The 27,408-nt window shown below is 29.1% G+C and overlaps 1 protein-coding gene and 1 long non-coding RNA gene across 2 annotated transcripts; both read left to right on the top strand.

Moving 5' to 3' along the window:
* Window positions 1–3,396: 3,396 nt before the first annotated feature.
* On the top strand, window positions 3,397–4,619 carry LOC113787112 (uncharacterized). Its single transcript, XR_012163504.1, has 2 exons — window positions 3,397–4,054; window positions 4,134–4,619. It is a non-coding gene; the product is annotated as an uncharacterized lncRNA (long non-coding RNA).
* Window positions 4,620–15,926: 11,307 nt separating this feature from the next.
* LOC101500576 (cyanogenic beta-glucosidase-like) lies at window positions 15,927–19,391 on the top strand. The gene is made up of 13 exons (XM_004507066.4): window positions 15,927–16,224; window positions 16,422–16,491; window positions 16,597–16,655; window positions 16,780–16,855; window positions 16,956–17,033; window positions 17,163–17,250; window positions 17,346–17,601; window positions 17,745–17,860; window positions 17,998–18,215; window positions 18,352–18,383; window positions 18,474–18,576; window positions 18,700–18,808; window positions 18,904–19,391. The coding sequence occupies exons 1-13, from the start codon at window positions 16,054–16,056 to the stop codon at window positions 19,118–19,120; spliced, it is 1,593 nt and encodes a 530-aa protein (XP_004507123.1). The 5' UTR covers window positions 15,927–16,053; the 3' UTR covers window positions 19,121–19,391.
* Window positions 19,392–27,408: the final 8,017 nt, after the last annotated feature.

Below are 27,408 nucleotides of genomic sequence, written 5' to 3'. Positions count from 1 at the left end.
ATGTTAATCCGATACCATTAAACTAAGTGTTAATATATATGATCGACTTTAATTTGAATAAAGATTATTTTAAATGTACTATTAGTTTAAATAAAAAATTATAATAGTAATGTTGAATACACATTAAACTCTTTGAATAATAACGATAGAAAATTATAGAAATAAAGTATATTTAATAGGCAGGCCATTCATGACTTTTTCCATAGAAAATTATAAAATTCTTTAGATGTTTTTTATGAAAAATTGGAGACTTGACTTGAGTTATTCTCAAGTTTTAATTTAACTGAAAAATACAAATATTTTTAAATAGGATAATTTATCTTAAATTCAAATTGATTTATATAACATTACGAATGAGTTGATGGCTTGTTAAATCAAACTATTTAATTGAGTAATCTTTCATCTTTGGTTCACCGAATCTTTCACCGAATCTCCTTTTTATTTTATTTTATATATTCTTATTTCACCGAATCTCTTATTGGTCAAATTTCTTATTGGTGACTCCTTCGTGACAATATTTATCGTGATATATGGCATTCCATTTTGTCAAAAGGTGATGTATATCTCTTATAATAGTAGTTGCATGCTTACGTCATACTCTGCCGTCTACTTACTACTCGCGCGCCACATCGATTCATATTTTTCTTTGACAGATATCCACTTCCATTCATAGCCCGTAAGTTATAATAGGTTATTTATTTATTTTTTAAAAATTATTTTATCCGCCTAAAAATAATTGAGTCATTTTATCAGTTCACATTAATGCATTATCAATATCATAGATACTTAATAAAAAATATTGTATTAAAACTAATGCAAATAATATAAATTAAATTATATAATTGTGAAAAATGTACTAAAAAATCATTTATTTTATGAATTTTTTTTTGTAAATAAGTCAATTATTGTAAGACATAAGAAGTATGAGAGATGATTTTGTCATTACAATGTTTTTTATTTTAGGCCACACTTTACTTAGCTACCGCTAAAAAAGCGTGGCTGAAAACAGAAATAGACAACAGTTTTTCAGGTGTTGTCCATAATTTACTTATAGAGTATAATTTATTAACTTTGAATGAAAAACCGTTGTATATTTTGTTATTGTCATCGATTAAGTCATAATTTTAAAAGTGTTGTTGTTTTACCACGAAGAAAAACCGTAGGCTAATAAAGTTTAATAAATATACATTTTAAGTCTGGTCTAAAGCTATAAAAATTGTGGCATCAAGTTTGCCCCAAATAATAAGCGGAAAACATATAATTAAACTTTTTTTCTTTGCTTGTTATTTTTGCTTGCTCCTTGCATTTTGGAACGATTTGATATATATTTTTACTTGTTCTTTCATTTTTGTGAATTTGTTTGCTCTTCCAATCTTTTAAGTATCTATGTATGTATGTGATATTTGCTTGTTGGGATGTTCGATTAGCTTGTTCCTATATATTATAATAACTATTTGTTCCAGATTTATATTTTGATTTATGCTTTTCTTGGTTATTGGTGTGATTTTTTATTCTTCTAATTGCTTGCTCTTGGCAATAATAATGAGATTAGGCTAATGATGGAGGATTTTTTGTGTATGTGGGTGTCAAGGGGAGTTAAAGGGCATGTTATGTTTTTGTTTTCATAACCTTATTTTTAACTAATTTTTTAATATCTCTCTCTATCTTTTGTTCCACAGTCAAAGTGAATTTTGTTTTTGTTTTTAATTTGTTTTCTTCATTTAGTACTTAGCATTAAGATATTGTTCCTAATTATAGTTGGTGATATCTTGATTTATCAATTTTGTGTATGGCTATTAATCAATTTTGTGCTTAATAGTCAAGCTATGTTCATTTGAATCTGTCTTTAGGGCTGTATTAAAAGAATGATGCATTTAATTATAATTAATCAAATCAAAGAGGTTTTGATTAAACCAAGAGAAAAATGCATCAAAAACCTAAAGTTATTAATTAATCTATCGTCCAGAGATAAGTTATTATAACTAATATTCAATTTGTTGTTTTGATGGAGCTAAATCTACCTACAATTAGTAATCTGCAACAAAATTATACTTTAGTTTGGAAGAGTTAATCTTTCAATTGCTGCACCCTGAGCATACAATGGCATTTGGTCATTTTTCTTATCGGTTTCGGATAATACTGGTTTTTCTGCTAGAAATTTTTGTTCATAAATTTAATCTACTCAATTAAAATTATAAATTTGACGATTGAATTAATTATATTTAATGTCTATAACGAATTATAAAATAAAGTAAATGTGGTATTTGGATTTTCTTTTTTTCAATTGGAAGTGTTGTATTTAAACATCCTGTAATTGGAACATTTTTATAAAAGTACATATATCTCATGAATTTTATTGAGGTTCCTATCATGAGAGAAAACTAATTTGACTGAATAATCATTAATTATTTTATTAATTAAAATGTACTTATGAGTTACAATACATGAAATTTGATAGAAAAACATAATCAATTAGTTATGACCAACTAACATAACTAATTATACCTTATATAGCACACAAAAATCAGATAGCCAGCAGCAGATATCTTATAGAATGAAAATTTAGAACCAAGATTAGTTTATGTTATAAATTCTCTTATGAGTTGGACCAAAATACATGAACAAAAAAATGATATTTGATACTACTTTATTGACATATAGATTGCTCTACATAAATTCATCGATAAACATACTCCTAAAAAGTGCTTCAGTAGAAAATTTTATCTGCAACAATTAATGAGTTTTTTTTTTCTTCATTTTATGCTTAAGTTCTTTGATTTTTAACTTGCAAATTTGCTTTTTAATTAACATACTCCTAAAAAGTGCTCTACCATAAAATTTCAGCTGCAATAATTAGTGAGTTTTATTTTATTTTATTTGTATTAAACTTGAGTCTATATAGTATTATTTTTGTTATTTAGAGTGATGGACAAAAAGTGAACTACGTAAACTTCATAGACTTAATTCAGAGTATAGCAAAGGCGTAAATATTTTTTAGATTTTGCCTTCACTAAAGAAGAACCTGAAAGCCGCACGGTTTTATGTCCTTGTACCAAGTGTAGAAAATCCTAAACCCCATAGTAATAAACTGGTTAAATTACATTTGTGGTCTCTTAACTTAATTTCAGGTAACGTTTTAGTCCTTTATCTTTTTTTTTCCCGATTTAGTCATTTATTCCTAACAATATCAAATAAAGTATGAAAATATGAGTTTATTTGAAGATTTACGTTACGAATTTGATGAAATTTGTATTATATTGAAGAATATAATTAATTTTATGAGTTTTGATTGAATTTTTTTTTTAATTTTTGTATAAAAAAGGATAACATTGTTGAAATTTTAAAACATAAAATATCAAATTGTCACTTAAAATTAAAATAAAGGAACAAGTCGGGAAGAAAAAAAAAAGATAAAGGACTAAAACGTTACCTGAAATTAAGTTAAGGGACCACATATGTAATTTAGTATAATAAATTGGGAAAGAGAGAAAAGAACTCGAGAGCAAAAATGGTTGTTGAAGACATTTAAAAATCAACCATCACCCACAATCAAATTCTTCCACCAAGACAAAGACAACTCTTCCACCACTTACAAACCCCACACCACTCCCATCGTTCATCAACCTCACCCCCTCGAGAATTTTTTGACCTTCTGGTTCGATAACCCTTCCGCTAAATCCAAACAAACTGCTTGAGATAGTTCTTATTTTAAGATTTCTTTAAAAAAAAAAACGTTTTTTTTTATTGTTTGAATATTTCTGTATGTGAAATTTTATTCTTTGTTAATTTTTTTTCTGCATTTACAACAACATTCACCATCCTAATTGGTTCAATTTTGAGCATATATTTCATTGACAAGACTTGTAGAAAAAAATTTGCTCTAATAAGTTTGACTGGTGTTTTTCTCTCTTTGACTCTTTTGACTGTTGTTTTTCATGAGACTCAAATTCACTTACCTATGGTTTTGAGACCTCACAATGATAGATGGAATTGTAGGAGGTGTTTACAGGCTTCTTCACCTACTTGTGGTTTTTGTGCTGCTCCTCATAATAAGGTAAATCTCAAAACCATTTTCCGTAATTAATACTTTAATTGTTACATGACAAAAAATATTATTAAATTTAAATTTGCAGCTCTTACCAGGAGCACGTTTGATTTCGACAAGAGGTTGTTACATGGGTTCAAACCTACATCATTTTCTTCTCACCAGGAATGGGAACTGTTACATGGGTTTTAAACTCTGAAATAGCATCAACAATAGTTTTGGTTTCAAACCTTGTTGTTTGACAATCCTTTTTGTCTTTGACTGAAGCAATTGGATCAGCATGGACTTTCATGTTATTTGGAATTATTGCTCTTATTGCCATTTTCTTTGTCATTGTTTTTGTGCCAGAGACCAAAGGTTTACCAAGTGAGGAAGTTGAGAAAATGCTTCAACAAAGATCTGTGCAGATTAAGTTTTGGAACATGAGAGATTCTGGATCTGTAAAGTAAAAAATAATAAATATTTGAGTCTAGCAATTTTATTATAACTTTAACTAGTTATTACGTTTTTGGTGAACTATACTTCTTTCACATTGGTTTTCTTTTGGGTATGAATTAATATTGTTATGTGACCAGCATTTTTGTTATTTTTTAGTATCGAAAAACTTTTAAAAATCAATTTATGTCACCGAAAATATTATTGGGTTGAGTCGCATACTAAGTCGCTCTTTTTAAGACTTTCGCGGCACTGTCCAAATTGTGCAAGACAGACTATCAACAACGAAATCTCTAGAATAAAACAGCTCAAATACACTGTATGAGAGTTCTACTGCACCGTAGAAAACCGTTCTAGAATTACACCCTCAATATAGCAGTCAAATGATTGTCACTCGTAATATGGTATAAGACCACTCGAAAAAAAAAAAGAAGTGAGAAAGAAAGGGGGGAAAGTGGATAAAAGCCTCATATGCAAAGAGTTTTTGGTGTGTTTTTCCAACTGAGGAGAACCCTATATTTATAGAGGAAATCTGCAACTGGATCAGAGAAAACCAATGATCCATCAGAACGTGTGCTCCATGTTATTGACCTCAGAAACGTGCGCTTCAAACTTAGGCCTAGGTTTTTGACCGAGCAATAACAGATGCGTGAGACCAAAGATTAGGGTTTTGACCAAACACACAGATGTACGAATTCAGAGATGAAGAACGTATCAGATGTTGAATGTTGACTTGGTGGACGACAATTACGTAATTAATGTATCAATAAGAGATAAAAACGCAAGCATTCGTTTAATATTAAATAAATAAATAATTTTTTATTTTTCATCTACTAAAAATAATACACTACTTAGCCCAAGCTCAGGTCCCGCCTGGCCGAGCCGAGCTGGATGGAGAGCGGCAACGTGCGCGCGCGCGTGGTGGTCAGTTTTGTATGTTTTCTTCCTCCTTTACGAAATTGGAGTACTTCTTGGGGCACACCCCAAGTTTCATATCTTGGGACACTATTATGTGGGACTTCTTTATTTTTCAATTCACAACAACACTAACTCTCATAAATATCATCATTATTTCCAACAATCTTCAATTAATATCATTATCATTTCCAACTATTTTAGTTCAAATGGGTAGTTGATTAGTTGGATTGATGAAAATTCATATGAAATCTGTAAATGATTGAGGATCTATGATACTCTTTACTAATGTTAACCTTTTTGTCTTTGATTGAAGAGTTTATGCAAGCAAAGGTCATTTAAATGTTGTTGAAAGTCTTCACGGTGCAGAGTAAAGGTGATTTACACGAGCGATAATATGTTACACTCGTCCAAATCGGAGCACAACCAATCTGGCGTAAGGAATTCATTCACCACATTCAAATTCGTGAGGTTCATGAATAAAAATCTTCTTTAAAGGGTCTTTCTTTCTCATGAGTGTGCAACAACATTTTCTTTTCCCCCCGCTCTCTCTCTCTTGTAATGCATGTGAAACAAGTTAGATAGTTTATGAGCTTTTATAATGCAAATAATGAAATTACACATTGGTTTAACGATGGTTATTCTATTTTATCCTATTTGCATTTTGAATTTTGATTATTCATAATCTCATTTTGTGGAAAAAACATTATCTGAGTATTCTTTTTTTAATGCAAATAATGAGTATTGTTTGTTAGTTATCAAATAATGAAATTACACCTTGGTTTAATTATAGTATTTTTTGAATTGTCAAAGCATCAATGGTTGTATGGTGTCTTACAATTTGATTGATAGCCTAGTTCTATTCTTTTAACTTAAAGGCTTCTTAAATCTTATCGGTGATGATTGGGGTCAGTATCAAATTAAATAATATTAAATTATTAGTTTTCATTTATAAAAGCTCTATAAAATACCTATAGAGATAATAATGGATACGGTTTGGATAGGGTACTATAGTACCTGTCTCCATACCCTCGGTTTAAAAAAAATACTCATACTCGTGCATGTACCCTCTTTGGTATCAACTTTAATACTCCTACCTTTACCTTTTGGGTACCTAAGTGTCCGTACTCACACTCATTACCCACATTTTAACTAAATTAGACCGATAAATAAATGATATAGTTGTGATTAAATTTAAAAATTATCCAAAAATCTTAAATTCAATCATAAAGTATTATGAACCACAATATTTTCCAACTCAAAATGTTTCAAATGAACACTCGTTACAATATAGATTCAAATATCCATAATAATATTTTATAAAGTTGTAAGTCCTACAACAATATTATTCGAGATCTATAAAAATAATTGATAGGAAGTTGCAAGTATAATTTTAAAGTCACGATTAATAAGACATAACTCTTAGTTATAAAGTCACAATTATTTACTTATTCATCATAATCAAATTCTTAAAAAATTTGCTAACGTTTATAAGTATTGTAGTGGTCCAATGATATTAATAGATGTTAAAACATAAAAGAAAATAATTAATTAAATTAAACACTAATATAATAAATAAATAATATATTTATATAAGTGCGGGTGTGGGACGGGGTTGGTACTATAGTACCCGTACCTGCACTCATACCAGCTTAATTTTGCAGGTAATTACTCATCACCGTGTCCATATCCATTATGCGGGTTTTACCCTACCCATTGTGGATTTTTTGCGGGTACCCATTGGATTAGAATCTAATTGTCATCTCTAAATACCTACAACAACGCTTTTTAAAAAAAGCGCTATTAAATATCTAAAACAACACTTTTTAGAAGAAGAAAAAAAGTGGTATAAGATACTACCTACGACAACACTTTAAAAAAAACGCTTTAAATGTCACCTACAACAACGTTTTTTTAGAAAAACGTTGTAAAACGAGACACCTACAACAGCGCTTTTATGCAAAAATCATTATAAAAGCGTTATATATTTTTACCTACGACATCGCTTTTTTTATAAAAAAAAACATTGTTAAATATCACTTATGACAGTACTTTTTTTATTTTAAAAAATGTTATTGTATCTTTTAACAGCACTACATACTATAGCGCTTAAAGACGATGTTAAATGCATAAAAAAAAAACGTTGTTAAAGCTTATTTATGGTGTAGTGCTTCATACTATACAATGTTTTCATCAACTTGTACATACTGTCTTCTTTGCCTTTTATCTCATATCTTGGTGGTTGTTTCACATACATTTCTTCTTCCAATGGTCCATTGAGGAATTCTGACTTTACATCCAATTGATGTATGGTCCATCCTTTGTAATTGACCATTGACACTACAAGCCTGGTTGTTTCAATTTTTGGCCACTAGTGCAAAGACTTCATCATAATCCAGTCCATGCCTCTGTAGAAATCCCTTTGCTACAAGTCTGGCTTTGTACTTGACAATCTGTCTATCAGACTTCATCTTGATTTTATATACTCATTTCACATCAATTGGTCTTTTGTGTACTAGCAGGGTCATCGGCTTCTAGGTTTTATACTTTTCTATGGAATTGAGTTGTTCCTCCATTGCTAGTCTCCATCTTGGATCACTTAGAGCCTCATCATCAATGACTGCTTCTAATTAAACCAGCAATGCAAAATGTATCAACTTTCCACCTGGATTGATTTCTGAATTAGATGCTACGTCAAATTGGTTCAACCTAATTGAGGGTTGTTTTATTCTCCCAAAATGCCTCACTGGATATGGGGCTGGATGAGGTTCTAATCTTGGCACCTAATCATTATCCAGTTCAAATGCTACTAACTTGCTCGAGCTGGTTGTGGCATCCATCTTCCAATATTAACCTTTTGATTCATCCATCAATATATCTTTGCTTATAACTACTTTCCTTTTGTTTGGATCACAAAGTTTATAAGCTCCAATTGAATCATATCCTAGCAATATCATATGTTCTACCATGTCATCTAGTTTTCTTCTATTTTGAGCAGGCCCATGCTTGAAAAATAGTGATCGAAATACTCTTAGGTGACTCACATTTGGTCTCCTTCCAGACCAGACTTCTTCTAGGGTCCTTATGACAAGTCTCTTAGTTGGACACCTATTCAATATATAGACTGCAGTGGATACTACTTCTCCCCATAATTTGAGACATTTTCTTTCCTTTCAGCATGCTTCTTGCCATGTTGAGAATAGTTTTGTTCCTTCTCTCTGCAGCTTCATTATGTTGTGGTGTATATGGTGCAATCATTTTCTAGATCATTCCCTCTTTTTCACAGAATTCATGAAACTCATGGGATTGATACTCACCACATCCATTTGTCCTAATCACCTTAAGATCACAACCACTTTTTCTTACTACCATTGGTTTGAATCCTTTTAACATAGACAACACTTCACTTTTCCAATTGATTAGATAGATCCATGTTTTCCTTATAAAATCATCAATGAATGTTACAAAATAATTGTTGCCTCCCATTGACATTTGTTCAAATGGTCCAAAAATATCATAAAAGATTACCTTCATCTTATTTTAGGATCGAGTTGGCATTTCAGCTTTGAATGAGTTCTTGTGTTTCTTAGCCTGGCAGCATTTGAATCTTTGATGTTCCTTGCAGCATATCTTTGTATTACAACATCTAAAGTCTTCTAAAATTCAAGTGACCAAACCTTTGATGTCGTAACAAGCTCTCACTTCTGACTTCAACATTAAAGCACCGATTCTCACTGATTTGGATTTCAATCTTGAAGGTTCTATTCTTTGAGAGTGGTGTCTTCAAGACCAGTCTTCTTGAGATATCAAACATCCCCATTTCACCATGCTCCATTTTCATTGAGTATCCTTTTTCAAGCAGAAGTCCAAGGCTAAGCAGGTTATTCTTTATGTTTGGTACATAAAACACATCACATACGAAAAATTGTTTTTCATCCTTCCTCTGAATCATCACCTTGCCCATTCCTTCAACAGTTATTGAGTTGTTGTCTGCAAACTTAATCTCTCTCTTCACTCTTACATCAATGCTTACACACCACTCATTATTCCCTGTCATATGATAGAGTAGTCTGTGTCAAGATATCACAGTTATGGATAGTCATGATCTGAGTTTGTGGCAGCCATCAACAATACATCATCTAAATCTAAGTCTTCAACTTGTGCCATATGAGCTTCATCATCCTTTTTTTGTACCTTCTTTAATCTACATTCATAAGCAAAATGCCTCATTTTTTACAATTATAACATTGAATCCCCTTCTTGTTAAACTTTTTCTTACCATTTGATTTCTTGTTGTGATTGTCACTATTGTTCTGATTTCTTGAGTTTTCAACCCTTTCATTAGAGTCTTGCTTCTTGTACCACTTGGATTTTCCCTTTCCTTTCTTGTATTTCACTTTATCTTGACTGGTTATCCTGCTGGCTTGGGCCTGTAGTGCCTGCACTTGGGTTGTTGTACTCCTTTCTTTTAATCTCAGTTCATGAGCTTCTAAGGGTTCTTGCAAGTCTTCCACCTTCAATGTTTTAAGATTATTTGATTCTTCTACGGCCACCACTATGTGATCATACCTTGGTGTTAATATTCTCAAAATCTTCTCAATGATCATCAACTCATTTATTACTTCACCATTAGTTCGCATTTGATTGGTAATTACCTGCACACGATTGAAATAATCAACTACACTTTTCTTTGAATCCATACTATGCTAAATGTAAAACAATGTCTTACAGTCCCTTTTCTTAGAATCTTCAAATGTTGCTTGATGCATTTCTGTTGGATTTGAACCTAGCTGATCATAGCCATCTTGTACTACTTCAAACACTTCTTGAGCTCCAAGTAATGATCTCATAGATTCACAACATCTTTCCCAGTTTTTTCTATCAAGAATTGGCAAATTAGATGGAAAACTCCATAATCCATTCATTATTTCTTTCTCTCTTTCACTCACACTTGTGTTTTTTAATTTTGAAAATCTTCACACTTTTTACTCGTGTTTCCCTAGATTAGAATCCAAGCTCTGATACCTTTGTTAAAACAGATTATATAGTTTAGAGGAATTAAAATTGAAAAGAAGAGAATTGAAAGAATCAAATTTTTAATCAGTTACTTGTTGTCCAAATAAAATGCCCAACTTTAAGTTTTATATCAAATAATTTGCATAATATCAATTACAACAAATTAAGTAACTTCATTAATCATATTATAACCTCTTTAACAAGCTTTTAACATAATAACTTCATTGTATTGAAAACATCATTATCAATGATATGCTATGACATTTTTCTAAAAAAAAAATATTTTATGGGAATAGTACTTATTATAAGAATCCTGTCTTATCCATTTCAAAATCATATAAAGAACACGTCAACGAATAACTTCTCAATTAAATAATAAAAGAAAGAACTTACCACGACTTGATCAATTATTATACAACCAATTATTTAAAAAAGAAAAATATTAACAAGCATTGATAACGACAAACTTATTAAATAATTAAATATAAAAATAATGAATTAAAAATATATTTAATGTTGTGTTTTCAATTTTTATAATTTAAATTGTATTTTTAAGTGGAAAATTTTTAATTTTAGATTAATTAACAAACATCCTTTTTTTTTTAAATAAAATAAGAGTTTGTTTGAATCTCTTTTAGTTTTTAAAATCGATTTTATAAATCAGTTGCAAAAAAAAAAAAAAATTGGAGAAGAGAAGAAAAAATATTGTTTGGTAAATTAATTTTTTTTTAAAATTGTTTTAGAAAAAGAGAAAATGAGCATATTTGTTTGGTAGCATAATTTTTTTAAACTATAATAAAAAGAATAAAATTTTTTTTACCTGATCATCTATTTTTTGAAATTTTATTATATTATATAATAAAAAGTAAAAATTTCATGATGATATTAATTTTGAAAATATAAAAATGAAATTAATGTAAAAAAAACTTTATTTAATTATTTTTATATCAAAATATATTTTTAATTTCTTTTACTAAATAGAATATTTATTCAATCAAATTAATAAAATACATAAAAAATAATACAAATTTAGAGAATAAAATATATTTTTCTCTAATAATTTATGATATTCAAGGAATATAGTGTGCAAGACACGTCAGTGACAAATAGCCAAGCTACCTACATTTGGTGATCCGAATTGAAAATATAAGTTTGACTTTAAAGATGCGTGTTTGTTGTGATTCTTTTGGTATAAAATCCTTAATTATAGTTTTAATTTTTATTTTTTAATTCATTTTTTAAAATATGACAACTTAGTTCTTCATTTTGATTTTTTAATTAAAAATAATGATATAATATATTTTAAATAACGTAATATATTATATGATGATATAAAATTATTAATATTTATAAAATTGTAATAAAATTATTTAAAAATTTTAATTTTTTTTTATTTTTATAATTTATTTAATAATATATAAATAATAAATGCATCTAAATAGTTGTATATCATATAAATATAATTGTATGTCTCGTTATTTAAAATATTTCAAATCGTCAATTTTTAGTTAAAAATATGAAAAAAGACTAAAACTATCGATTTTTAAAATAAGATATTAATTATATTAATTGATAAAAATAGAGACTAAAATTATAATTAAATCTTATAAAAATTTCAATTTCAAAATTATAAAATATTACATTTTTTATCATTAATATATACAACCACTCTTTAGATTTCTAACTTTAAAATAAGAAAAACAAAAGTGAAAAGAAAAATATGGATCAATTCTTTCGGTTTTTTATTTTTAGAAACAACAACTCCGAAAATAATTTTTAAAAACTGTACTATAAAATATTATCATCAAATAAGTTTTTAATTTTTAGAATCGAAAAACCTGTTTCAAAAAAGAATCAAATAGGTCTAAGTTTCGTCCATATTAAAATAAATTAAATTAGTACAATCAAATTTAATTATTAAAAAAAGAAAAATACGTTAATAATATACATAAAAATTACAAAAGTCAATAACAAATAATTAAATTAAAATTTTAATTCTAACAATCAAATTAATATCTTCTATTTCGATGGTAATTTTCATAAATTCTTTATTCAAAATTTATTTTTTTTTATTATTATTATTATTATTATCATCATTTTTCAATATTTTACAAATATTTACTTATAAAAAAGTGTTAACAATTAAATATATTCACTAATATTCAAAAGATAAATATTAAATAAAAATAAATACACTTTAAAAGTTATAATTTTTTATTTATAAATGAAATAAAAAATTTCCTATAATTGAGGAGGTAGGATTATAATTGACGTTACTTATTTATTTATTTATTTATTTTTGCCGTGGAGTTGGTCTTGGGTGTGGCGGTTATTCTTTTGCACAACGGCTGCCGGAGTACCGGCTCTACGAAAATTAAATGAAAGAATATTAAGAGTGTGACTGTCTGAGTAAGCAGTGCACGTTTCTCTAATTTTTTTTTAATTTTTTATCTACACCACAAGTTCAATCGCACCTACCACATTTTAGTCAACCCACGCCACACATTTTTTATTATCACTAACACCTTTTTTTTTTCATTCAACTTTTACTTTTTAATCACCCACATCCACCCTTTTTATTAATAATCTACACCCATAAGTTGCACAATATGGTTTTCAAATTAAATAAAATATTGGAGTATTTTATTTAAAATAAATTTAAGTGTAAATATAAAAGTGTTAAAGTATAGTATGTGATTGTGGGGGCTATTTAAAATTAGTGTTACTAAAAAAATAATAATGTGATACCGAGAGAACACTTAAAGAATTTTAAATGAATTTGTTAAGAGATATTAAATTTGTGTAAGATTAATTTTGATATGTTTAACATGTTGGTCTATATAGTGAATGTGACAACATAAATAAGCTGAAAGTCGTAAAATAGTGAATAGATATTTAATTTATTTCTCCCATTAAACATAAAATAAATATAATCCATCAATTAATATATTTTACTGAATCAATATCGTCCAATCTACTTAATATTTTTTATTTAACACTCTCACGAAGTATACATCTACAAAAATATATTTTATTTTTTAAAACATAATTGTATTTATTATTATAAAAAAATATTTTACAACAAATATATTATTTTAATAAAAAAATAATTATTTTAAAAATAAAAAACTTTTAAAAGTAATTTATAATTTCAAAAACTGTTCTATTTTGAAAATAAAAATATTGTTTTGTTTAGTTCTGTTTTATGATTAGTTAGAAAAACATTCTTTTTTATATTATTTTTCAAAAAACAGTTTTAATTTTTTTTGTTTTATAAGATACGGTAAATATTACCACAATTACTCACACAACTGCGAGATTCCAAGTTCGAACCTCAGCCGTGGGCTGTTAAACAAAATTTAAATAAAAAAAAGTTATAACTAGTTACTGGGACGTGTATATGTATCGACGAGTTCAAATTGTTGAACCCATTGCCCAAACCAAATATAAACGGATTTCAACAAATTGGATCGGATCAGACGTGACCGAATACAAGTAAAAATTGGGTTGCATTAGGTTGAGTGATCGGGTTGGCGGATCGACCCGTGTCCAAGTACACCCCTAACAATGAGCGACTGTCGTGCTCCGACAGTCATCACTGTAGTTAGCAGTGCACTTCGCAAATCATGGTAGAGCTTCGGTTGTTGGCCAACTACAACCACCCTGTATTATTTAATTATTACAGGACAGAAGATGGTGGGTTGGTAGTGAATGAGATGAGACAGTACTTATCTTTCAGGTACCGAGTTCGACTCCCATGGAAGGAAAAAAACTAGCTATTTCCTATGGAGAGTAAAGGGGGAGTGAGAAGGTCGTGAGTAATACTGCTGGTAACAGTATATAGTAATGTGGGAAATGCTTCTATTTGGTGGAGATATGTGTGTAATATAGAGAACGAGGGATGTTATGTTTGGTAATTGGGTCTCTACTAATTTATTAGTTGTGATTGGTGATGAAAAAATTTCTTTATTTGAGAGTGATACCTGGGTTGATGGAGGTGTGTCAAATGAGCGGTTTAATAGATTTTTAGTTTTATGTGCTATAAACAACTGTTACTGAACGAAATATCGAGTTTCAATGTGTGGTTAGGGATGGCGGTTAGGGATAGTGTGGAAGACTAGTTAATTGGACATAAAGAATTGGTAGATTGATGGTAGGGCTTTGTTGACTAACAATCTTTTGCTGGTTGATGTGAAAGATAGATAAACTTGGAATCTTAATTATCAAGATGATTATTTGAAAAAAGTGTACCATTTAATTATGCAAGAGTTGAATTTAGATGGTTTGCCTATTTATAACGTCACTTGGAATAAGTTTATACAGGTGAAGATGTCTTTGTTGATTTGGAGATTGTTTTATGATAAGCTATCTACTAAAGATAATTTACTACCGATATATTTTATTAATTTGGATTCTCAATTATGCTTAAGAGGATGTCATTACGCGGAAACATCTCAACATTTGTTCTTTTGTGAAAAAAATTGGTTTGATATTTTATAATGGTTTGGCTGTAGTTGTAGATCGTGTAATCATTGTTTTGCTCATATTGGACACTTGATTGAAATGAAGTAAGAGTTAAATTCATTTGTCAAAATCTATATACTACTTGGTTAGTGTGTATTTGGATTATTTAAAAACAAATGAGTAATTTAGTTTTTCGTCAAATTTAAAGAGTTCACATATTACTCTTAATTTAGTTAACTTAATGTTTTGGTATTTTATTAGAGTAAAAGTGATCGGTTTATCTTATAATTGACTTTCGTAATTGGACTTTAAAACCATCGATATGATTAGCATATGTTATTATATGATTCCTCTTATGTCTTGATATTTTTTATCTTTTGATTTCGGTGGATATGATTGTATTTTCTTGTTGTTGATTGTATATGTTGTGTGATGAATAGTTTTCATTTTAAGTTTCTTTTGAATGGTTAAAAAACAAGGTTAGCACGACACTTAGAAAAGATTGGCCGCCTTATTTGTTTTTCCATTTGACCGGTCAACACTCAAGAGTGGCAACGCTTCAATAATATTGTTTTATGCTTTTTGACTAAATATATAAAAGTGTATTTACGTAACCGTCAGTTTTGCGAGTTCATAGATGTGTTAAGTTGTCATCACCGTTCTTTCACGAAGGAACTGTACTTTGATACGGTTACCTTTTATTTGTATTAATTTATAAATAATAATAAATAAATAATTTGTTAGTGGTGGACCATTTTTAATGAACATGTGAGTTCACCATTGAAGTAAAAAATGAATAAATTATTTCAATATGATATGGCATGATAGACCCCATTCAATGAACCCTATTGAATTCACACTTGAAGATGTTCTTAGCACACTTAAAAAATTAAAAGAAATAATTAGTATTTAACTTAAATTCATTAACAACCCTAATTACTTATTTTAAAGCGCAGTTCTCTTCATCTACATCTCCGCAAATATATTTTAATAGTATTAATTAACTAGTTGCTTAGTTTCCTACTACTATATAAGAAGGCCTGACACGCTTGCATTTCCCACCAAACATAAAACGATTTTAGCATACTCATCAAATTCATAGAAACAGAGCCAATTGCTATATTTAACAAAATCATCATCCTTTTAAAAATAAATTAAATAAATCCTTATCATCAAATATGGCTTTCAATTACATTCTTTGCCTCATTGCTTTTCTTCTTAGCGAATCAAATATTAATCTAAATTGCACAAAAAGTGCTGAAATTGAACCTATTCGTGACATTTCATCATTGAATCGGAACAGTTTCCCTAAAGGCTTTATCTTTGGGGCAGGTTCCTCTTCCTATCAGGTACTTAATTAAATACTCTTGTAACAATAGAGTCTCGAGTTCAAATTTGAAACACTGACGTAACAATTAATTTAATAACAATAATTTATAAATAAATTAAAAATACTCTTCTACCTTTCTGTAGTATTACTCAAATTATTATACATAAGACATTCTTGATTGATTATATTGTGTTTTTAATATGTATGCATGATTAGTTTGAAGGTGCAGCAGCTGAAGGTGGTAGAACACCAAGTGTATGGGACACCTTTACCCATAAATATCCTGGTATATATATATATATACTATCTCTCTGTTTTTATCTTTTCATGGTGACAACCACAATTTTACAATCTTTAATTTAATATTTGTATAATTTGAATGGATATGCAGAAAAGATCAAAGATGGAAGCAATGGAGATGTATCCCTTGACACATATCATAGATACAAGGTAATTATTAACTCTGCTTAATTATATGTACTAATTTTGTGAGTATTTTTTGTAGTATTTCTTTTTTATTTTGAGGTTTGGTTTGATAAAATAATTAATATATTATTGTCCATGTGTATTATAGGAAGATGTTGCGATGATCAAAGATATGAATTTGGATTCCTACAGATTCTCCATATCATGGTCTAGAATCTTGCCAAGTAAGTCAAATCGGTTCATGAATATTCTCAAAACTTTCATCTTATTAATTGGATGTTTAACTTAATGGTTTTATTTATGATAATTAATTTATCCATACAGAAGGAAAGCTTAGTGGTGGTATAAATCAAGAAGGAATCAACTTTTACAACAGCTTCATCAACGAACTATTGACTAATGGTTAGAAATTTATGCAACCTCTTATTTTAGTATTTGAATCTCATTTCAGTAAGATTGTCAAGATAAATATTTTTTGTTGATGAGTATAATTCATTATGAAGAAAATTAATTAATTAAAAATTATTGTAGGTATACAACCATTAGTGACCCTTTTTCATTGGGATCTCCCTCAAGTTTTAGAAGATGAATACGGCGGATTCTTAAGTCCTCTTATAATGTGAGTATCTATAACATAGCTTATTTTTACTTAGGCAGATACAATACATAGTTACATATGATTGTAATTTGTTCCATATTCGTTTCAATTTTCAGAAAAGATTTTCAAGATTATGCGGAGCTTTGTTTCAAGGAATTTGGTGATAGGGTAAAAAATTGGGTTACTTTGAATGAGCCATGGGGCTACAGCCAACATGGCTATGCAAATGGGAGAATGGCACCAGGTCGATGCTCTAGTTGGTTGAACCCAAATTGCACAGGTGGTGATTCTGCAACAGAGCCTTATTTAGTTACACACTACCAACTTCTTGCACATGCAGCAGCTGTTCAAGTGTACAAGACAAAGTATCAGGTATGTAGGGCCAATCCAACCTTTCTTGAGGCCTAAAGCAAAATCTAAAAAAAAGTCTTGATAAATTGAATTTTACTTTTTATTTAGAAGTTTTGATTTTACAAAATGAATGGTAATAACAACCTAAAATGTTTTATCTACAGGAATTGCAAAATGGTGAAATAGGCATAACATTAGTAGCTAATTGGTATATTCCATTCACCAATTCTAAATATGATCAAAGAGCAACACAAAGAGCAATTGATTTTATGTATGGATGGTAAGAGATCCTCTTTCACTCACTCATTAATTCTAGTTAGTTTGTTTTATCTTTAAAATTCATATGCATATTTTGAATGAGAAAGGTTGATTTATTTTTGTGGACCAAAAGTTTAATCCAAAGTTTATTTATTTCAGGTTTATGGATCCACTAACATCAGGAGAGTATCCCAAAACCATGAGAGCCCTTGTTGGTGCTAGGTTGCCAAAATTCAATACAAAGCAAGCTAAATTACTCATTGGTTCATTTGATTTTATTGGTCTCAACTATTACTCTTCAACTTATGCCTCTGATGCACCGCAGTTAAGAAATGATAGACCTAGCTACTCAACAGATTCTTTGGTCAATCCTGCATGTAAGAAATCAATTCATTTATATTATATCAGTTTTGTACTTTTGAGACACTTGTTAGCATTTGTGTTTACTTAAATACATTTATTTCAATGATGGTTGACAATGGTTTGTCTTTTTCTATTTGTGATTAATTGCAGTTGAGCGCAATGGAAAGCCCATAGGTATAAAGGTACGTGTATAATTACCTAAACTTCTAACACCTTAGCAAGTTTAGTTCATTTCTATTATATAAAATTGACATATTTTAATAATTATGTAGGTTGCTTCTGATTGGTTGTACGTTTATCCAAAAGGAATTCTTGACCTTTTGTTATACACCAAAGAAAAGTACAACAACCCTTCAATTTATATCACTGAAAACGGTAATAGCACATATATCTACATTATATGGATTAGGATATCATACTTCATATATGTTTTTTTTTTCTTTCTATTTTTGAACCAAATGTGTTTGACAATTTTAAATCTATATATTTCACTTGTAGGTATAAATGAATACGAAGATTCTACGTTGTCAATCGAAGAATCTCTCATGGATACATTTCGAATTGATTACCATTTTCGTCATTTGTTTTATCTTCGATCTGCCATTAGGTATGTAGTGTTTTATATCTCTAAAAGAGTTATCTTTTGTTCGTCATACAACTTAATGATTTTCTAAATCATCTCCTTTTAATTATATATCACAGGGAAGGTGTAAATGTCAAAGGATATTATGTATGGTCCTTATTCGACAGCTTTGAATGGTACTCGGGTTATAGTGTGAGATTTGGAATGACATTTGTTGATTACAAAAATGGATTGAAAAGATACCAAAAATTATCTGCTCTGTGGTTTAAGAATTTTCTCAAAAGAGAAAGTAGACTTATGTCTCTGATAAGAAAAATAATGGAACTCTTTCAATAAACCATTTTATTTGTAAACATTTCTTTTGTTATCATTTTTTTATTTATTCCAAAGAGGTCTTCTTCAACCTAAAGAGGAATGGAAAATGGTTGTGCAGATGTAAATACCTTATACCTTATGTGTGAATATTAGTGATTCTATTGCAGAATGATGGGTAATCATAGTTCGCCTTTTTAGTTCTTGTGATATGAAAAATTTATTAATTAATAATTTGTTATATATTTATTGTATTTTGGTCAAAATTATATATATATTTATTGTTTTATGTTTTTTTTTCGCTAGTAAAAATTAAGAGAAAAATACAATCTAGGGGTGGGAATAAGCCAAGTCAGGCCAGACTTTAAAATGTCTGAGTCTGGCCTGAAAGTCTATTTAGAAGTTTTATTCACATTAAAACATCTAAATGTTCTACTCATACCATATGATGCTTTCTACATACCAATATCAATGTACATATCTATATATATTAAACAAAAAATAATTTTTCTAACAAAATAATTTTAAAAAAAATCTGAAACAAACATTCTTTAAACCCTAAAAAATAATTTTTGATTTCAAATAATAGATTCTTTTTCTGAAATAAACGCACTCATTATTACCTCTCAAACAGCGACTATTGAGTGATTGACTAATTGAATGACTACCGAATATGGAACAACTATCAAATATGGAACGACTGCCGAATATAGAATGACTACTGAGTGATTGTCTAATTGATAGAATTTAAAATAGAAAATATAATAATAAAAAAATAACATTAATAAATAATAAAATATATATATAGGCCGGTCTGTCAAGCCTAATAGACTTTTTTATAAGTTTGAATCTGACCTATTTAAACAAATAGGCTTTAAAAGTAGTGTGAATCTAGTCTTTTTTATTAAATAGGTCAGGTTAAGCCATAAGTAGGCCGGACCATATGCCCCTGACGAACGGCCTAGCCTATTTCCGCCTAGCCTATTCCCATCCTTATTTATCACATAAGTTGTTATGGTATTTTAACTATTTAGCCACAGTATTAGCTACGGCTAAACACCGCGTTTGTGAAATATTTCTTCTGAATAATATATAAATAAAATTTACACTTTTTAAATGAAATATAACTAAATATCAATTTCTTTTTCTAATTTAATATCAGTTTACTGCACCGAAAATAAAGTAATTCAGTTATAGAAATGTGCAAAATGGTCAAAATAAAAAAGTATGAGTGTAGGATGCAAAATAAGAATAGTATAAGATTATAAGTGTAAGTCCACAAAACTGTGCACACGGTCGTATATAAATAGATTTGTCCCTGCATGCAAGTCTTTCTTGATGTCTATGTACCTTTTTCCACTATGTGGATAACGTTTTTCCCCTCACTCTATCCATAATCTCGTGCTCGTATGATTTTTACTTATAAAAAAGAAAAATGCGCTCATATGCGTGTTAGTTTGTTGACTGCTACCATTACCACAAATTATACATAGATGTTGGGCTGACTTGTTTATCATGTCTTTTTCACCGAGTTAAGTTAAAAATATGAATTTGACTATTTAAATTGGTATGTTCCCTCTCATCAATTGAAAAACGGAGCGATTACAGAATATGACGGATTGACCTATTAAAAAATTAATATTTTTTATTTTTCTGATTTTAGTTATTTCATATGTTTTTACTACTCTTTTTTTTTATTTTATTTTAATTACTAATAATTCCTTACCGGTGTTTTAGTTATTGATAAGTTTAATTGATTACACTTTTCTTTTGTCTGAATTAATTAAGTAAACTCTAAGAGTAAGTTTATTACTTAATCTTTATTGATCATCTGATTATTACTACAAGAAATTTGATTTTTAGTGATGAGTGATGACAAGAAATCGTAAATAAAAGACACTTAGGTTATAGTGACGGTTTTCTAGTTGGACAAAACTCGAATATTACCTATGGCAAAATAACTGTTGGTATAAATTCTAGGACTTTCTTATGATTTGTTATACCTATGGCAAAATAACTGTTGGTATAAATTCTAGGACTTTCTTATGATTTGTTATACCTACGGCTAATCTTACATTGCTATAATTATTAGTGACAACTTTTATGCTTATATAGCCTCGATACTACTATGATAATATAGTATTTTATTTTATTAAATTAAATTAATTAAAAATTAAATACTCAATAAAATAAATTTATTTAAAATAAAATCTAAAATAAAATCTTTATTATATTAAAAATTAACAAAGTCTTACAAGAAAATCAAATTAAGAATAGCTAACAGTGTCTACCAAAAAGTATCACCATACTAATAAAAAAAAAGTGTTACAAAAAAAGAGTGTTATACTAGTAAATCATATACAGCGTTATAACAAAAACTAAAAAATAAAAATAAAACTATCCACTTAATTTTGAATCTTCTATCTTCAAGGAGAGATTAGCTTTTTCACCTACAAGTAGTAATAAAAATAACAAATGAATGATAATACGATTGAAAATAAAATAAAAAATATTGCTCATAAAAAACATAGAAAATATGAACAAATTTAGTGAAAATTAGTTAATGTCGTGACCTAAAATTTTGAGTGTTTCTCGATTTCAATGGAGTCGTCACAAAAGTTTATTTTAAAATAGATAAAATATTGGAAAACTCTTAAAAATAACAAATAAAAAAAATAGTATTTGAAACCAGATTTTGAGTTAATGAGTCGATTATGCGTAGAAAATGTATTAGCACCCTACGAGATCCGTTAAAATACGGTTACCTATAATTAATTATAGAAAATTAATTAACTTAAATATATTTATTTTTCCTTATTATTAAATATAAATATCAATTGTTTTTTTTATATGATTTTGAAATAAATGTGTATTTAAGAAAAAAGGAAGAAAAAAAGAAACTTTTTTATTAATGTGCTTGACAAGAGTGTAATCTTTCTCATATGTATCTTCCGATGCGATGAAGAAATCAAAGCTACGTAGTTATTCGGTAAAAAATGCGGATGTGTTGATTGTTTTTAAAAAAAGACGTTTTATTACAAAAATTTAGATTTAGTTAGAAGAGGTTGTTAATTTGATAAAGGAAAAAGACCTTGAGTCTGAAAAATATATTATAATGAGAATGTTTGGTTGTTTATTTGAAATTGGCTAAAAATGTTAAAGATCACAGAGTTGTCACAAACTCATACGTTTTTAAACTAAGACTGACAAGATGTCATATTTTGATCAATCTAATTTTATTAAAAGATTATTAATTTAAAGTTTAAGATCATCAAGTTGTCACAACTCAAATGTTATAAATATTTAAGATTAATAAGATGTGTCATCTCAATCAATTTCAATGCTTATTGTTAATATTTTGTTTTTTTTAAGAGAAATTAAAAAGCTAAACTTAAAAAGAAATTAAAATAAACGTAAAATATTTTCTTTAAACCTAAATTAAACCTAAATCACTAAGTATATATATATAACAAGAATGGAGATGGCGGCCGGCAATTTCCAACTGAAGAAGTTCAATAAGAAAAATAAAGAAGGAAAAAAAAAAGAAGAGAAAAAAAAGAAGAGAAAGATAAATAGATAGATAGAAATAGAACAAACATGGGCGATGAAGAGTGATCACAGAAGATTTTGTGTAAACCTTACACTCGCTCAACCTGTAAACCTCCCGACTTGTTTACGCATTTTGAGGACAAGATTTTAGTTAATCCATCGACAATGATAGAAAATTTATAGCTAATTAAATTAATAATTATTAGTTAAAATAGTTTAATTGGTATTTTAGATATATTAATAGTTATTTTATATAATTATATTTTTTAGAATATTTTTAGGATCTGTAAGATTATGCTTTATATGTTTATAATTTATTTAGAATAGTATATATTAAATGTATTGTTCCTTTTTTGGAAATAAACGGGATTTTTTACCCATATATCTCATTTTTCAAAAATTTTAACCAAAATACCCTTTTTGTAATTTATATACCAAAATACTATACTTTTTAGGACTACTTGAAGGTCGTGGCCTGGGGATGCGACCAGCTAAAGGAAGTTTTTTTTCCCCTAATAGGAGGTCGCTGGCCGGGGATGCGACCTCCCAAAGGGTTTAAAAAAAAATTTAATTCATTTTTTTGTTTTAATTAATTGTTAATATTTTAATAAATAATTATATTAAATAATAAATTTATAATTAATAATAATAATAATAATACTACATTAATAAATAATTATTATTATTATTAATTATTATTTTTAATTATTATTATTAATTATTATTATTGTTATTATTATTAAAAATTGTTATAATAAAAAATTATTAAAATTAAAATAGTAAATTAAATTATAAATTTCAAAGAAAATACATTAAAAAAAATGATACATCAAATTTGAGTGGATGTGCCCGCAGCGTTTGGACAATGTTTCCTAGTATGACCAGATACCCTACATAATCCACATTTTTTGGGTACTCTTTCTGTAGTATCCATTTCTGTTTTAATGCGTTTGCTCTTTGGCCGACCTTTCTTGACTCTCCGCATTAGTGGATTGTGACACAACTTAATACCTTCATATTGTGGCCAATATCCTTTGTTTGGTATGGGTGGGAAGACTTCGTCGTAGACTTTTAATACCGTTTCCTCCTTGTACACATCAGGTATAAGGCTCCAATAATCATATTTTATGTTAGAACATGCTGCTATGACATGTGAACAAGGCATATGTTTAACTTGATATTTTCCACAATCGCACCACTTGTTAGGAAGGTTTACACTGAAGTGACCAACTGGTCCCTCTTTCCTTGGAAAGTACTGTCTCGTGGACCATGAAAGTATGGTTGCTCCGATCAAAAATATCCACTCTATGACTATTGGATTTACTTATTTCCAATTTCATAAATTTTATGCAAGTTTCTGTGTATACCTGACCAAAACTAAAATTGATGCGTGTCGTTTTCCCATGGTTGGAAACAGTGTCCCTGTTTTAAAATAAGTTGATTGGACCAAAGCAATGATGGGAAGGTTGCACGTGCCTTTTAATACTCTATTAATCGACTCCACAAGGTTGGTTTTCATCTGACCCCAACGGCTACCTCCATTGAATGCTTGAATCCAATCTTGTTGAGGTATGTTGTCTAACCATTTCAAAGCCTCCGGGTTTACTATGTCGATTTCTCTACGGTAGTATCAAAATGTAGGATCATTGATCGAGTAACTTGTATTTAAATAGTAGACAAAATATTATTACACTAATTATATAAATTAGGAATGAAATTATTAAAAATTACACTAATTATGAAAATTAATAATGAAATTATTACCCATAGAAACAACTTTTTTCTTAAAAGCATTGTCCTTAAATTCCCTTGCAAAATTTTGTGAAATATGTCGGACGCAAAACATATGCTTTGACGGAGGATCTTGCCACCCATTATTCGGATCATTGTAAGCACTCTTAATCGATTTGTGTCTATCTGAAATCATACAAATGTTGGGTTGTGGAGTGACGTATTTTCTCAAATTTCTCAAAAAGAAACTCCAACCTTCTTTTGTTTCACCTTCTACAAGAGCATAATCAATAGGAATTACATTGTCGTTCCCATCTTGTGCAACTACTACCAATAGAGTTCCCTTGTACTTCCCGTACAACCAAGTTCCATCAACTTGTACTATCGGTTTGCAGAATTTAAACGCAGATATGCACGGAACGAAAGCCCAAAATAGTCTATGAAAGATCCTTATCCCATTTATCAAACTATTTTCATCATAAGTTGGGATAGTTTCCATTTCAATTTTGGTTCCTAGAGCAAATGTTTGCATAACCAACAACCATTGTGTGAGTTGATTGTAAGACTCTTCCCAATTGCCATAAATTTGTTTGATCGCTTTATTTTTTTCAATCCAGGCCTTTCTATAAGTAACTGTGTAGTTGTGTAAAGCCTGAATCTCAGCAATAATGACCTTCACTTTTATTGAAGAATCTGCTTTCACAACTTGCATTTTGCTTGCACATATCATGTTAGAATCAAGTTTCGTATGATCTTGTGACAATGCATAATTTGTGCATGTATGAGGCACATTCAATTTATCAATCACCCACAATTCACTCTTTTTGCGTTTTGAAGCTCTGCATCTAAACAAACATTTTGGACTTGAACAACAAATAACATACCTTTCTAAATCTGATTTTTGTACCACAAAATTCAATGATTGTTTTAGATGGTAACCTTTGATAGCATGTACGCATTCATCTTTGTTTTGAAACTTCATTCCAACTTCAAGAGTTCCATCTGCTGCTGGGACTTCGTTAATGAACAATTTATGAAATTCACTTGAACGCTCTTGAGTATCTAAATTGATGCTCTTCATGTGAGATGGTGGATTAATGTCGGGTAGGAAATGTTGATCTTCTGCTTCCATATCATCAATGTCGTCGTCAGAATTAACCAGATGATTCATCGAAATATGTTTCATCCTCTTCACTTAAATCACGTAGGGGAAGACCGCATTGTGGACTTGTTGGAGTAGATTGATGTTGGAGTTAATAACTTTGCGGATGAGTTTGTTCTAATTGGGTAGAGTATGGTTCATAGTATTGTGATGGTTCATAGTGTTGTGATGGTTCATAGTGTTGTGATGGTTCAAAGTGTTGTGATGGTTCATAGTGTTGTGATGGTTCATAGTGTCGTGATTGCGAATATAAGTCGGGTTGATAATGTATGTTTGAACCCGATGGTTGATCAATGTTTGTTGATAGAGGACCAGACTCAAAGGTAACATATAACTCGATGGTGCCGAGTTGTGACCAATGTGCATACACATCAAACATCAACTCAACAGCTTCGTTGTCGCAAACTTTCATCAGTTCAAACCTTGTTGTATTTTCACCGAATAACACAAAGTGTCGATAAACTATATCAGTTATCGTGACTCTGTCATCGAGCTGTAACTTTTTTTTAATGACATTTTTTAGACGAGCAAGGTTGCTTCTCGAATGTACTTTGAACGCTTTTTTATAATCACTGATGAATGTTTTACCTTCAACTCCATCAATAATTGTACCATTGTAATAAACGATACAAATTACTTGTTGAGAAGCCATGAGATATTAGGTGTGATGAGATATTGTTGAAAGGATATAGTGAGATAGTAGGTTTGGTGATATATTGTTGAAAATATATAGTGAGATAGTAGGTGTGGTGAGATTGTGTTGAAAAGATATAGTGAGATAGTAGGTGTGGTGAGATTGTGTAAGTTTTTTTTCTATTTATAGAAGGTATAAAGTGTTTGAAATTTTAATAAAATGTTTTCATTGGTTGAAAACAAGTCACAAGGATTGGATCATCCACATCCGTCGATAATTTTTAATCAACGAACGAGATTGAAAGTGTAGTACCTAATTTTTGTCCAATTAATTTAAAATTATTTTAATAATAATAATAATATATTTAAATATTTTTAAAATCATTTTCAAAAATACCATTATTTTATATTCAGATTTAACTATATATTAAAAATAAAATAAAAAGGAAAAAGAAATAAAATATTTTTTCTTTTGATCTGCAACCAGGCCACTTCACACGTTTCCTTTACTTCCGTTCACACGTTTCCTCTACTTCCGTTCACACGTTTCCTTTCAACCCAGCATCACTCAAAAAAACAATGGCTCAGAAACAACTTGCAACTTGCAAAGACCCATCATTTATCTTCTATACCTTGTGAAGATTCCTGTTGCAAACATGTTATAAACCGGTTTCTTTAGCTTAATACAGAAATGCAAATGTAAAGTTAACAAGCTTATTTTCTTTCCCTTAATGGTACCTTGCTTAAATTTTATTACAAAAACAATGTAAAATCCAATGAATTTTTTGAGTAACAATACAAGATCCAGAACTCGTTTTATCTAATAAACAAAAACATTCACTGGTTTACCTATAAATTGATGAAAAAATCAAGAAAAGAAGGACGAAAAAAATAAACACAAAACAGAGGTTCTAAATTCTGAAATAGAGGGGAGAGTTTCTAAATTTTGAAATAAAGAGAAGAGCTTCTTTTTTTGTTAAGAGAGTTCGATTTTAAACACTAAAACAGAAATTTTTTTTATCACTGTTATCCAAACAAACAGAGGAACAATTTGAAGAAGGGTTAAGGTATTTTCGTTATTTTTCATTTACATTTCCTAATAATGAAATTTATTATTGTTATAGATTTGATTGAGAAGCATTAGAAAGTTAGAAAAGATAGGACTCGAACCTTGCTTGTCTTGGCCGCCATTTTCTTTCTCCTGGATGCGCCGCTCATCCTTCTTGGTTGGTTCTGT

The sequence above is a fragment of the Cicer arietinum genome, chromosome 6, assembly GCF_000331145.2.
Source record: "Cicer arietinum cultivar CDC Frontier isolate Library 1 chromosome 6, Cicar.CDCFrontier_v2.0, whole genome shotgun sequence".
Lineage (NCBI taxonomy): Eukaryota > Viridiplantae > Streptophyta > Magnoliopsida > Fabales > Fabaceae > Cicer > Cicer arietinum.
This window is presented reverse-complemented; position numbering and strand designations above follow the sequence as displayed.

What these genes read in the sequence shown, in the direction of transcription:
- LOC101500576 (XM_004507066.4), top strand. Translation starts at nt 16,054, where the DNA reads ATGGCTTTCAATTACATTCTTTGCCTCATTGCTTTTCTTCTTAGCGAA. An exon ending in CAGGTTCCTCTTCCTATCAG is followed by an intron (nt 16,225 to 16,421) that starts GTACTTAATTAA and finishes ATGCATGATTAG; the next exon opens with TTTGAAGGTGCAGCAGCTGA. An exon ending in TATCTTCGATCTGCCATTAG is followed by an intron (nt 18,809 to 18,903) that starts GTATGTAGTGTT and finishes TATATATCACAG; the next exon opens with GGAAGGTGTAAATGTCAAAG.